General features: G+C 36.0%; 1 protein-coding gene across 5 annotated transcripts in view; it reads left to right on the top strand.

The window, feature by feature from the left end:
• NDFIP2 (Nedd4 family interacting protein 2) overlaps window positions 1-12,680 on the top strand; it is a 48,813-nt gene extending 36,133 nt beyond the window's left edge. For 3 of the 5 annotated variants that reach the window (XM_087757066.1, XM_087757067.1, XM_087757063.1), the window contains 4 exons: window positions 1,883-2,007; window positions 5,157-5,223; window positions 8,921-9,026; window positions 10,892-12,680. In XM_087757066.1, the coding sequence (XP_087613192.1) occupies window positions 1,883-2,007; window positions 5,157-5,223; window positions 8,921-9,024 (296 nt within the window). In that variant the 3' untranslated portion in view covers window positions 9,025-9,026; window positions 10,892-12,680. Of the gene's footprint in view, window positions 1-1,882; window positions 2,008-5,156; window positions 5,224-8,920; window positions 9,027-10,792 lie in introns of all 5 variants that reach the window. The other 2 variants (XM_087757065.1, XM_087757064.1) reach the window with 2 other exon arrangements.
• The last annotated feature ends 2,128 nt before the right edge of the window (window positions 12,681-14,808 follow it).

Below are 14,808 nucleotides of genomic sequence, written 5' to 3'. Positions count from 1 at the left end.
ATCTTCTGTCCTTTTTTGTCACCCTTTGTAGCTTGAGTAGTGGGGAGAAAGGGAGAGAGCAGTAAGCTGTTACGCTGAGACAGGAACAGAGATGCGTTGAAGAACTGGCTTCTGAAATCTGGTACCCTTAAAAGTACAGTGGATTTGGAGAGCTTGCTTAACATAGGGAAATCCTGTTTTCAAAACGATGTATGCAAGCTTTCTCAAATGTAAATGCTTTTCTTGTGTTTTGGAAAGATAGGTAAATGTTAGGGTTACAACATTGTTCTTATGTAATAGTAATGCTTTCTCTTTTTTTTTTTTTTTTTTTCTTCTCTGCTTATAGCAATTTGGATCAGCATTTATTATTCAAAGTTGTTTGTTGTGTTTTTTGGTTTGGTGATTTGGGTTTTTTTGTGTTTTAAGATTAGTAATTAGCATAAAAGTAAGCTTTCTCATTGCCACCATCTGTTACCTACGGCTTTGTCCAAGGCAAGATGTTTTCTCACTTGTACAAAATGACTGTGTTGATGTAAAGTTTTCCAAAACTTCTCTTGGAACTTCAATTTCTTTGCAGTTCATGGAATCCCACTTCAGTTTTACAGACTAATTTTGTATTTGTGGGCAAATCATTGCATCTTTATGTGGATTGTTGGAGGAGTTGTAACAAGGTTTTAAATTACAAAAAAAGTGGTTGTTTATAGATAACCCTCCCAAACGGACTTTTATTTATGAAAACTATTGAGCAATTTTCTGTTCCTAATGTTTCACTATAAGTGTTCAAACTTTTACTGAAAAGACAGACTTTTTTTTCTGTGGTGATTTAATGTGTGAATTTTCTGTGGGTTTTGTTTTTTCCCTAAGTGTGGGGATTTAAAACATTAAGGATTTGTGTGCAGGGGTTTTGTTCCCCTCTGCCCCCCTTTCATTCCTGCTTGTCTTTTCAGTGGCTTTTGTGTTTATTGTGGGCTTCCCAAATGTTTTCAATTTTCCACTGTCTTGTCCTCTCCAGAACTCCTGAATTGTCTTCTTCCGCCAGCTCCCCCAGCTTTTCTGTTTGATGGTTTTCTCATTAGTTGCCCTCACTTACTCCCAAAGGTGGGACATCACCTAATTGGGAATTCCCACACTTTGACCTGATGCATGCAAACTGAAGTCAGTATGGATGATGATGTTGATTGCCAAGTACATATGCAGATGATATGAAACTTTAAAATGTAAAACTACTGGGAGTTGTGTAAAAGTGTTAATTGAAGTAACAGTGGTAGTTATGCTCAATGTCCTTTTTGTTTCTTGATTTCTTGAGCTTCTGTTTAAAACTTCCAAGGCTTCTTATATCTTATGCTTGAATACAGATCTAAAAGAGAAGACAGTAACCAATGAAACATCAGCTTCTCAACTTATCTTCATTTCTATACTATGTTTGCAGAGCAAGAACGGATACTTTTATTCTGTTTGATCCAAACTGGATAAAGCTGAATATGCAGCCTTGATACATGCACGTATGTGTGCATATAACTCTATTTTTGGTTATAAAAGTATAGCAAGGTTTTTTTTCTTTTTGATCTAAGTCTTGTATGTTATAGTCCTTTGTTTGCATTTACCCTTAATGTCTAGTGTCATCTGGTTAGATTTCTGTAGCAATGTAATACTTTCTTTTATGTTGGCATTCTTTCTTGTTTAAAGTAGTAGGTTCCAGCCTGTTTACCATTTGCTTTGTTATTAAGTGACTATACCATGGGGAATGTCTGGGTTCAAAGTCAATCTCTGAAAGCCTGAATTACCGGAAGGGAATTACTGACTGTGTAAGCATGTCCTTATTAGTTTAAAAGTTAAATTAATGTTAAGTCTGTTTGCTTAGCTATACAGATTAACAGAAGCTACTGTTTCTTTTATTTTATAGTGGCGTTTATTTTCAACTGGATTGGATTTTGTTTATCCTTCTGTATAACAAATACCATAGCTGGAAGGTATGGTGCAATCTGTGGATTTGGTCTGTCCCTGATCAAATGGATTCTCATTGTACGGGTATGTTTCCTGATTCACGCTGTACAGACCCTGTTTGTAGAACCAAACCATAACAATTTATTCAAGGATATATAATAATGGAATTAAAAATCAGTATATTAAATTCCAGTGCTTAACAGAGTGCCTAGAATTTTCTCTAACTTCTACTTTAGTAGAGAATTCACTTGCTATATATTCGTATGTGCTTACTAATGATGAAGCTTAATCTGTTTTTATCTGACATAGCATTTTACGTTCATCTTTCCATGAAAATAAATGCAGAATGACTCATTCTTTGCACAAATATTTAAAAGCATCCAGAAAAAGTGGAACAAGTACCTAAAATGTCACTGGTGGTATAGTGTCCTATATGAAAGATTTATAAATGGCTCAGCCTATTGGGGGTGGGGGATGGGGATCAGAAAACATTTCTTCCTTGTATCTGATCCTTTTATTCCTTGTAAGATACATACTGAATCAAGTCAAAATTGAATATGAAGTTAGTCACATTTTTACTATCTTAGATGCTCAATTTCTTTGTTTTCACTGCAAGACTAGATACTCTTCAGAAAGGTATGTTAGCCAAATGGGAGTTAGTTAGCTGACTAAGTGGATGCTAGATGAAACGTAATGATTCTTTCTAAACTTGAATTCTACATGTCAGTGAGACACAACATTTAAAGTCTCATCCTGTCTAACAAAGAGAGAGATCTTGGATAACTTAGTCATCTTTTATGTCCTGCCAACTCTGATTTTTTTTTTTTTCTTTTTTTTCTGTGTGTGTGTGCTAGTAACTTAACTTGATTTGGTCTTAGCACGGTAATACAAGGATTGTAGAGAGAAGAGATTGCATGGTCCTTCCTGGACATGTCCTGCATCCTTCTTAGAACTGAGAGTGATTTTGGTTTGGGTTGGTTTTTTTTTTTTTTTTTCTTCCCCAGGTCAGGGGAATGCTGCTGGACCAGATGTGATTCTGGTGTATTTAGCTGGAATTCAGGGTTTAGGATGAAATTTATTGTAAGGGAATGAGAAGATATGAATTTTTCAACTATGCATTCATTGCGGATATTTTCAGCTTCCCTTGAGGCGTGCTAAACAGAGGGCAGAACTTGCTCATTGTGTCAGTTTTATTATTCCTGTGTGCTTGAAAACGTGCTCATAACAAACACAAAATTAATATATTCCTTGAAGAGTTACCGTGTTCTAGACTATATTTTAATTCTTGTATATAATCTGTTACTAATTCTAAAGTATTAGAGCTGACCACTTCCAAGACCTCAGGGGTGTTTTTTTTTCATAGTGAAGATTATCATCTTCCTGTGTTGTCTCCCTTTCTAGAGACAATAGCAGAAAGCTCGTAAGGTATATGTCGACAATTTTGTTTTAATGGTGACACACAAGCATGCGTGTGTGCACAAAATTGTTCCTTCCTTTGTTGCAAGCTCCTCCGAAGGCTTGTGCTGCCCTTTCTTACTCAGTCAGTAGCACAAAACTTTATAGCGTCTAAACAATCCGAGTTCACGTATGCTCTCTGTGTCAGTTTTTACTGGGGGGGGTGGAGGGAGGACAAAAGCATAGTTTTGCTGTTGAGGAAATTCTGCAACCATGGCTGCTTCTGCCTAAAGAAAGTGTGAGAGTAATGCACATAGGCTAGTATTTGATTGCTGGTTTTAGTAAATCTTCTTTCCAATTAAACTAAATTGTAGCTTTAAAAAAAGTGTATGGGTATATATGTTTAGAGAATTGAAAATACTGACTGTCAAGTGAGATGGGATTAATAATGTTGTCAACTTCCTGGGGATTGAGTATTCATTGATATTTTAATGAAGTGTCAAAATATGAAATGCTTACTCTGCCCAATCATGGAAATGCTAGTATTTATATAGGGATAATGTAAGTACCAATTCTTTAGTTCAACTTAGCAATTCTGTTTCTTGATATTTTTTTTTTCTTGGATTGCCCATAGAAATTATTATAGTACAGGATTAAACCTTTAAAGAATTCGCATGATCTGGCTTTATTCTGGAGAAAACATGCAGATCTCAGTGCACAGTTACTTGAAGAAAAAAACAACTATATCTAGAGTTCTTTAAATGTCTTGGATTTTTATCTGGTTGCATATGTGGCCCAGTATCTTCTCTTTTTTTTTTTTTTTTTAAAGGAGTAAACTGAATTATGTGACTGAATTACGTGTTTTCTTGGTTGATACTACTGAAATGTCCTAGAAATGACAAATGGGAAGCACTGTGGCAGGATGCAGTAAACATACTGAATGATAGCAGGATGGGCAGTGTATGAAAAGTGTGCAGAGCTATTAAATAGGTTATTTTAGTCCTTCTCGCAGCTTTTCACACATCTCCCCATTGGTACTTTTTATGTAAGTTTTGGAGACATTTGATTAGCCTTTTTATCATTGAAGCATGCAGTCTGGAGTCTGGTAAAGGCACAGATACCTGTCTCCAATACCATCACACCCTGCCCTCCAGCTGCCTCCCACATCACAGGGAGGACAAAACTGTCTACCATGGTCACTAACAGGAACAGTCGAAATGCCACTTCAAGGTTCATTTAGTTGTGTTCAGCTCACTGCTGGGAACTGAATGCTGGTTTGAAAATGAAAAGACTTTAATGAGTTGGGGGTCTTTATGGGGCTCGTATTCTTGGCAGCGATTAACAGTAGGGGGTATACAGAAGGTCAAAAGCTCTTCTTTTGAGGGGTCAGCAGAACATCCCTGTCTGATAAGATTAAACTAATGTGGCTTTTGGTGTTAATATCTAAAGCAGCAGGCTGCTGTAATGTGTTTGGGATGGCAGGCATTGGGGGGGGGGAAAAAGGAAAAATCGACAAGTGGTGATTCTTTATAATAGAAAATGTCAGATGATTCTGGCAAGTAATACAAGTTTTTTTGGTTTTTTTTTACACACTCTTGCACACACACACACACACATATTTTTTTAGAGGTTTTAAAATAACTTTGCCACAGACCAACTGACACTGGAAGCATTATTTGTACATTAAACCTGCACAAATATCAGTTTTGCATTTTAGTTGAATGTATTACTTTTATTTAAATTTGCCTTTTCCTCTGTGCTTTCTGTATTTGCATAGTGCATTAAATGTCTCTTAGTCATCTGTCTTACTGCAGCTAAGCCTCATGTATGAATTTCAGTTTTCAGATTACTTTACTGGATATTTCAATGGACAGTACTGGCTTTGGTGGATATTTCTTGTACTTGGTAAGTGGCAATTGAAAACATTTCTGTTCTGATGTGGAAGTACTTAAAGATGAATCATGTCATTGTAAGTAAGAGTTCTGTAACATGTTTAGCTATGTGTTTTTCTTCAGCTGATGATAGTTTTGTGTGTTGTTTTTATTTCTGTCATATTCACGAGGTTATTGGTTTCCATAGTGGTGGTATTGTGTGAACTGTGGACTATTCAAATAACCTTCAGCTCAAAAAATTTTGTTCTACATATGTATTATGTACATACCTGAGACTTGTAATTTGTGCTTTTTAAGCTGCTTCTACTGATCTAGGGGTGCAGAACTGTATAATGAAACTTTGGCTTTATGTAGAGAACGTACTGAAAAGTGAGTGATATCGAGTACTTACGTGTATAAACCTGTGTGTCAGGTATTAAATTTTAAGAAATGTGACTGATCCTAGGAAGGTGGAGTCTGCTGTCTTGTACATAGATCACGAAATGTCCTTTTCTAGTCCTTTGAAATGCATACTGCATCAGTGGTTTCTCAGTCGGACAGGAGAATGGCTTCATGCTTTCTGATCACAGCGCTCTCATGATGTCAGCTTTCTCTTAAGAGGTCTGTCTGCCCATGTTCAAAGTCTTATATGCATCGAATTCTTCTCTTCTGTCTGTTTTTAATTAGGATATACGAAACAACAACCACTATACCTTTTTTCCTACTGCAGATTTTGTAATTTGAGTATGGAATCTGGAATGATTTTTTTACAGAAATGAATGCTACTATCCATTTTATTTTCTAGGTCTGGAAGCATAGTAAACTTGCTGTTTCAGTAGGTGGCACTCTTCCCTTGGAGTCAATTGACTGAAATGGCTATCAGCCCATGTTAGAATGAAATGTTGAGTAAATTAAAAAAAAACTCAAAAACCACCACCAAGATCCTGACTGTTTGTGACTCACTATTTATCTCACAAGAAATGCCAGAAATCTTAAATGATGTTACCTAAAACTTTCTCTATCTGCCTTTTAGTAAAGTTTGAGGGCGTTCGTCAGACTTCTTAATACTCAGTTTGCTCTACTGTTGTGCACTTGGTTGCTTGAGATATATAGAAACTGCAAATGTTTAACGCGTCACAGCACCAGTACCTTGAATGCTTTCATATTCTGTTTGAGGTGACTGCATTTAAGTAGCAAGTGAAATGACTCTTCACAGGTACAAACATCTCCAGATAAACCCATAATTAAAACAAACCCTTGTGGTGCCTGAAATTGGGGTTTGACACTGTTTTCACCGGGATGAAAATAGTGTGTTCTTTCCCTAATGTTCCCCCCCCACTGTGTCTATGGAAAAAACTGTGCATTTGTAGTTCCTCTTTTTGCTAGTCCTTTGCAGCACTTGTTCAGAAGTTAGCTCACTTAGATTTAGGAAAGCCTTATCTTCAGCCTTAACTGTTTGAAGGTTATTTTTTTTTCTTTTACTTTAACTCACAAAGTTTATAATATGCCTTGGAATAAAAGGCACTGTGAGGCATGCAGTATGCATCCAGCAGTCAGCATTCCCTTGTCTTACGAATGCTTTGCATGAAATACGCCAACAGTGTTTTTAAACTGATAAAGTGGATATACCGAGATTGCTAGAACACCATAGAAGGATTTAACCCAACAGAGCTACTTAGCAGGACATGGAGGAGTATTATCAAGTCACGGGAGCTCTGCCAACCAGATCTGTATTTCATTGTGTCAGATAACTTTCCCATTAGAGCACACGAAGTAGCGTGTCCCACGTCTCTTCAGAAGTGAATGAACTGCATAGTCTTTTGCATAGTCCTTTGACATACTTGAGCCCACCTGTTGCCATCTTCTCCTCTCTTCTGGTGTTCGCCTATCTGTTTCTGTTCCCTTCTTTCAACGTCTGGAAAAATCTGCTCACACTTCACAGAAAAGTGAAGAGGTCTACTTCCAAGGAGCTGTCATGTACAGTGAACAAATTGGAGAGAGAGACAATTGTAGTTTTTAAATTTAAATGCTAGCCAATGTTTCTTTTTGAAGAACACAATGGAAAGTGTGTTTGGTTTTGTTTTTTTTTTTTCTTTCTTCCCTGAACAGAGAAATATAAAATATGGGTTGAACTTGGACTGGTTTTCCCACATGTGTAATGCAGAAAGTATGCTTTCAGGCACCTTAACAGCTGCCTGCCCACCTTTTGCTGTTTCAGCTGCTTTTCAATTGAACGTGGGACTGTCTCTGGTAACGTCTGGGTAGTAGCTTTTGTAGTAGACTCTTGATCCAGATCTTAGTGCTTTCTTCTCTGTGCAGAATCCACCTTAATCACAGAAATGTGTCTGGCGTAGGTCGAAGTTCCAGTGGTTAGCAGAGCATTCTTTGTGCTTAGGGTTTTTTTTGTGTGTGTCCTAATGAGGCTTTGGTTTTAAAAAAGCAGAAAGAAAGTAAATAAAACAAAAGTTTACAAGTAAAAAGCATTTAGAGAAGAAATGAGCATAGGAAAAAAAAAAAATCAGAGTCTCAACCTGGAGAGCAGGAAGAAAAAGTGCATCACGTAGCAAAATATCAATATAACCATAGAGATCGTTTATTAGGATGTCAGATGATGAAAAGGATGAAATCCTTTGCTAAACTTGTTAAGCTTCAGTTTAGATTTTCATTTGAACCTTTGAAATCTTAATGTATACGTGTATATATACTCATAAGCATATAGCTTCAAAGTACCTGTGTGTTCATTCAATGAGGAGAATTGCTCTCTAGGCTTGTGTTTCTCTCCACTGTTGGGGCAGATTGTTTTATCTGTGTTGGATTCTCCCTGATCCAACTGATGAATGGATTAATCTGTTGAAGTTTACTTAGTGGAGGAAAATGGACCAAAAAGAGCTGTGTCCACTGTGCAACAATGTGTTTTTCTGGGCTGGTTTGTTCAGATGTCCAGTGAATCTCTGAATTGATAAAATGATGTTGGCAACATCATGTTACTGATTTCGATTGTTGCAACTGTAACTTCTGCGTGACTATTCTGTATCTCTTGTTCCTCTCGTGAGAGCTGAAATATTCTTTCAAATGCAGTTAAATTTAAATATTTAAAAATAATTTGAAATGTGGAGTTGACAAGAAAAAAATGTGATCATAACACATGTTTAGTAATTTTCTTTGAATCAACTGTTGTTCTTCCTTCTCTTGGACAGGTGTATTTTCCTGGATGGTTACATCTCAAGCCATAATCTACTATAATTTATTATTGGCTTATTGCTAGAGCAATTCGTACTGTCTTTTTTTTTTTCCTTTTTCCTCCCTTCCTCTTTTGACTTGCAATACATTTCTCTTATACGTTTCTGATGCTACATTTTGTGGTTCGGGTAGTCTTCTAACACACTAGTAACTTATTTTAAGTTGTTACAAGAATTCTACTGTAAAAGAATGTGCAGCATGTATTCTTTTTTTTCCCCCCTTCTTTTTAAGTTCTTTCATGCCGTCTTTTTAGCAGATGATACTTGAACCCAGAATGAGTGTAAAATTTCTGAAAAGCCTTCCATAAGGCTATATCCTAATATCACGGGATAAAATCGGAAGACTTGCTTGTTGAATTTGTGACTGATGCATAAACACCTTGCTTTACTTAATTTTTTAAAATCTAGATTGCACTGTTTTAATAAGAATAATGTGGGATAACGTGTCCTTAGGTTGATATACTTCATCTTGTGCATTTTCTACGCTTTCAGGACTCCTCCTGTTCTTTCGAGGCTTTGTTAATTATCTTAAAGTCAGAAATATGTCTGAAAGCATGGCAGCTGCTCACAGAACAAGATTTTTTTTCTTGTACTGAAGGTAAGCAATTTTTAGTCATAAGATTATCTCTCCCAGGAAAACTGAGAAGAATGAAATACTTGTATTAAAAATGAATAATCAAACTTCTGTCACAAAACAGAAGTCGCATGGTTTTTGAAAATCTGTCATGAATGTTGTATATATTCTACATGGACTTGGAAATATCTCAAGTCTCTTGAAGTCATGAAATTTGGAAGTAAATAGTGCGTCCTTTTTGCCTCCAGCCCTCCCTGGAACTAATGTTCAGTAACAAAAACGAAGAGGAACCTGTTGTTTTTCCTAAGCAAGAAACAGTATCTGCTGCCTGTCAGGATACTGTCTTTTGTGTTAGAAAACTGGCTTTAGTAGTCAACCTGTTGTCAGCGAGTTAGGAAGCACTAATCTGCCTGCATATTAAATCTGATTGACATGGGTCTGAACATGCAAACAATAGATGAGTATTGTCCCTCTTTATATGACTGGATTAAGACAGTCATGTACAAGTATGATTATTGTGTATGCAACAGTGTGCTTTATATATCCTTCAGGTAGCTGACTAATCAGTCTGGCACAAATCCACTTTTTTTTTATATACTTTTTATCCTTTAGGTGGATCTGTTGGACTTCACTATGTAACTTAAACTGCACGTATCTGTTTGTGTTCAACTTTTTTAACTTAAACCGCATGACAAGATAAATTTAAGCCTAGAAATAAGTACCGTAGCATTTTCATTACTCTGCAGTTTACTTAAAATGCTTAAATACTGTATTTTGACCTAACTGAGAGGCTATGTTTGCTAATGTAAAGCAGGTTTTTGTAACTTTTCTCGAAGTCACAGGATCAATATGAAGTAACCAGCAACACATTATTGAAGCCTGAACAAAACTGAGACAGTATTTGCCTAGAAAAAAATGGTTCCTTTTATATAAGTTAGTGATATGCATTTAAAAACAGCTAATGATTAATATCTATGCTATACAATATAGTTCTTGATCACGGAAGAAATCTGTTAACGTAACGGTAACATGATATTTCTTTTTAATGTGCCATTTTGTCAAAATTATACAGTAAGTTAAAGTTAAATAACTAAAGTGTATATTGCCTTTTAGTAACCAACCTAAATTGGCATCTACATGGCAGCATGTCCTTTTTACAATCGTTACATATCACTCCTTGTCTAAGTAACATGGTAACCTCTTCATAATACAGGAATTTGTAGAGATGAGACTGGAACTATTTGTTAGCTTTCAGTACAGTAAAGTTTAAAAATACTGTTTAAAAAATAATTGTGAGGACTAACTGGTATTTGAAAACTGTAGCTTGAAGAGAATAATGAAAGTGTAGGATAATGTGGTCTGGGATTCTTTGCTCTCCTGCAGCTAAAATTTTGCTTTAGGACAAAACACTATTTTATTCAGCATTAATTGAAGTTAATGAGTTGTCCTATCAGAGTTCAGTGGCTTTGAATTTTTCCTTTACCTGTAAGCATCACTGAGATGTCTCGGCTGATAAGGTCTGTGGAGTGTTTAGAGAGCTGCACACATACTTTTTTTTTTAAGCTTCCTAAGTATTGAAACAAGGAGTTCAAATTAATTGCTATCACACTTAAATGTCCTTGTTCTTGCATAGACAGGTAACTTCCTCTACGGTGACTATTAGTTTTAATAAATAACAAATATTACCTCTACAGTTACAAAATATTCTCAGGTGTTTTTTTGAAATGATAACAAAATAACAGTAAGTTTTTGGGTTTTTTTTTCTCCCATCCTGATACGGGGGGGAAAAGCCTGCTTCTTTGCTGCTTCTAGGTTTAACGTCAGTTAGCGATGCTACTTCTAGTGAGTCACCGCGATGAACTGAAGTACAACTCTTTCTTTATCTTCAGACTGCATCGAACAGACATTCCTTTCCTATACCAGTGTGAAACTTCCAGATGATCTGTAACCCTCCGAGTTAATAGGATAGAAGACTACTAAAACCAGAAGACAAATTAGTGAAGATACGGCTTCAAAAATGAATGACAGGATGGTTATGCTCAAATACCGGTTCTGGTCATTCTAGTAATTATTTGTAATTGCTGCCTTTTGTTTTAGCACATTTGTATATGTGCTTATTAAAAAGATAGTACTAAAGTAAGAAAACCCATCTGTTAGTATAGATTAGGTACAGTCAGACTTGGTTAATCTGTGCTTCTTTTATCTGAAAGATTTAAGTGGTAACTTGTTTCACAGCGTGTATGTACCACTGACTTGTTGGTCTGAACTTTGAGTACAACGAAATGCATTAAATGATTCACATTAACCAGTTCAGACAGTTTTTTATATAATTCAGATTCATCTAATGATTGTGTAGAACATTTTTAAGTTTACTAAACCCCAAAGTTCCTTGTTGTCACAAACTTATATTCGCCGATATTTTATCAAATTCAAACCAATATACTGGTTTGCTTGAAACTGATACTCCACTTTGAGTCCCCTGTAAATAACTCTGCATAAATGACTGTTTGAATTGCTTCTTAGGAAATATGTCAAAATATATTTTGTAACGGCATATTCTCTAGATTTTGTTAATTGGCTATTAAGGGTATAGTTACTATTAGATGTAATTTTGGAGGTAAAGGCATTGAATTGTTTGTCTCATCCTAACTTTCCTCACATGAATTATTATTATTAACTGGTTTGGGCTTGAGCCTGAAAGTCGTTATTCATATGCATGATCCCATTAAAAAATAGAGTTTGTTCATATTAGCAGGGATGGACATCTTTAGTCCTTGGTTATGCAGTTGGATCCTCGTAGGTGCACCTTTGTTCCTGAAACAGAGTATTGCAAATGTATTCCCTGGGTTATAACACTGGCTCTGTTTAAGAAGTCTTGAGCTCAGTACAAACACAACATCCACCCTGAGGGCTTCTCAAAAAAAAAAATCCATATAGCTATCTTACAACACTTGTTTAGAATAAATACTTTGCCATTTCCTAAGAATAAACTAATTTAAATGTAAGGTAATTTTGGAAATAATCTATGAAGGAAAAAAAAAATCATACTTCTAAAGCTCTGAAAGTAGAAAATGTGTGTTGCACCTCTCCCAGTATTCATTTAAGGGATACCATTACTTTCTTATAAATATCATCTCTTTAAGGGGTACTGTCTACTGTTCATGCATGTGTGGTTTCCTTTAAAGTTTGTGAAATTTATGCTTCTCCTTAAGTAGGAGAGTACATCTCTCAGTCCTTTGCACAACTGGAATCTCAGTTGCAAAAATACATTGGTTGTCAGTTGCACCTTTGAGGAAAAAAAATACAAATACTTTCCTCCAGTTTTTCTTTTTATATTAGAATTCTGCCTTTTTATTACTAACATTAAAAACAGTGAGGTTTATGTTGTCTTAAGCTAGTGCTGTATTCAGTTTTGTATCTATAATGAATGTTTAAAATATACATATGTAAACTGGTCATATTATTAGTTTTCTTAATCTTTCAGAGATACTGAAAGTGACTAAAACTTTAGGGGCACCTCCACTTCCCAGCTTTTTATGGAAAGCATAAAATCGAGTATTATGTTCAATATCCAATTGGGATTTCCTTCTAAACTCATCTGTTTGTTTCTGTGTTCTTTTGCATTCATTGTCCATATGAAAAAGAAGCGGATAATAAAACATTGCTTTGTTTTGCTAATTAAGACTTACGCTTTTTGCTTTTTTGTACTTCACATTGAAAAATGCACACTGCAATATTTGTGTCAACATGGAATTACAGACAAATTACTTGGCAAAATAGATACTAACCAATGCTCTCTACTCTTCTCCTTTTCATCTCATGTTTTATGGCAACAAACTGTAAGGACGTTTCTTTAATGAGTTAATACAACTTTGCAAAGCATGCAATATTTTCTATGTTTACCAATACCAACTAGTACTATTTTCCAACCGTATCAGTTTTCCTAAATTAAGTAGCAGTCTTCTGACTGAATTATTTCTGTTTGCTCCACTGCATTTTACTGAAAGCTTCATACAGATACTTGGTTTTGTTCTGAGTTTTTTTCTGGACTAGCTTGGAAAAATTCTTAGTTGGACAGAAAGAATATGTAGGGTTAAAAATGTACACATGTTATCTAATCCTCTGTAGTTGATGCAGCGGCTTGGTAGCCTGAAATCTCATCAGCAGGAGGAAGGGAATTGGGACACTGTTTTCAAAGACTCTGCAATCTCTTCCAGATGTGTCAAATGCTGCATATTTTCCTTGCTATTTCCTGTGAGCTTGGTTAGGAGCAGCTGGCTCTGTGGTTTAGAGACACCTGGCCAGCTTTGCTTTGTGTCTTAGCTGGGGCCGGGGGGCAGGAGGAGAGGGGAAGGGAAGCTCCAGTATCGCAGTGAAGTTGACTGTAAACAGATTTTGTATGAATGCAAATAAGACTTTGAAGTTTGGGGCAAAAAGAGCTGGGGGAGGGGGGAGGTGGGGAGAGAAAATTCCATTTTATTCGAGCAACTGGCATGAACGTAATTTCTTTATTTTTGTCATCTACTTGTATTGATGTGGATGCCACAGGAAGGTGGACATCTTGAATATGATTTAAGTAGCCTGCAACTCTATTAACACATTTCGGAAATGATCCATCATTCACACTTCCAGTCCTCTTATGGAGAGGAGGTTGTCCCCAAGCTTTCACTTTGCTGTCTTACCTAGAGTATGAACACCGTCGTCATCCTGCAACACCTTTTAACCTGGTTTCAACACCCTACGCTTTCTGGGTCCACTTCCCACCTTTTGAATGATGACAACAGGTCAGGAAGAGTGGTTTTATTAATGTGCTATCCTAACATCAGAAAGCTTTTAATCTCTTTTCCACTTTTTGAGAATGTTTTCCTGTAATACTCTGCATTAGTCCCTCCTGTGTGGTTGCTTGCATTGTTCACTTGAACAAAAAGTTCATCTCATGAAATTACTCTTGCTTCCTGGACTTTTGAAGAGAAGGTGAATAACCTCTGGTATGGAAATAGATATCTCTCAATAAGGAAGAAAAAACTTCTAATCCTGCTAAAATGTGATTAGAATATGCACACAGCTACCCAGAAGCAGTGGAGTCCAGGGTATTGTTTGTCCTATGTATGTTGTTCTTTTCCATCATCCCAAGATCCTTATCTTTTTCCTTTATATTTCCAAGGATACTTTTACCATCTGTATCTTCTCTGCTTAGCATACCTTTTCCACTTCCATACGCCTTCTCCTTTCTCTGTGCACGTGTTATGCACCCTGTAAGGACAAGCAGAAGGCTGCCCTACTGCATGTTGGCTGCAGTTAATAAATAACCCACCTAGCAATTTCTAATTTTTTTTTCTTATCTGCAATGATGCTTTGTATTTTCATACGTCCATATTTTACAGATAAGCCAGCTTTTTAAAATCAATGACTTTGCGACAACTGAAAATGCTTAAAATATGTGGCTGTGCCATCCATCTGTTGTAAGTATTGCATATGCAAGTAGAACTAAAACAGGGGCAGAATTTGTTTTAGGTATGTTTTCCTTTAGCTCCTGAAGTGTCTGTATGATCAACTTTAAACGTTTTTTTGATATGTGATTTTTTTTTTTTTTTTTTTCCCTCCACCCTTCCCAAATAAAAGAAACGTCAGCTTTCCTGGATTTTTGTCTATGGTATATTTTCTCCATAAGGAAACTTGCATGCAGTGAGGCTTATAAGTTTTGCAAACAGTATCAGCTCTCCAGCTATTGTTCAAAAATTGGTTTTTTATAAAACAGAAAGGTATCTATTCAAAAAAGTTTAAAATGTTTTGGTTCTTTTATATC

This window comes from Nipponia nippon, unplaced genomic scaffold (assembly GCF_047370975.1).
Source record: "Nipponia nippon isolate SJK-2023a ecotype South Korea unplaced genomic scaffold, ASM4737097v1 scaffold_2, whole genome shotgun sequence".
NCBI lineage: Eukaryota > Metazoa > Chordata > Aves > Pelecaniformes > Threskiornithidae > Nipponia > Nipponia nippon.
The sequence above is the reverse complement of the archived record's forward strand: the minus strand, read 5'-3'. Positions and strand labels throughout refer to the sequence as shown.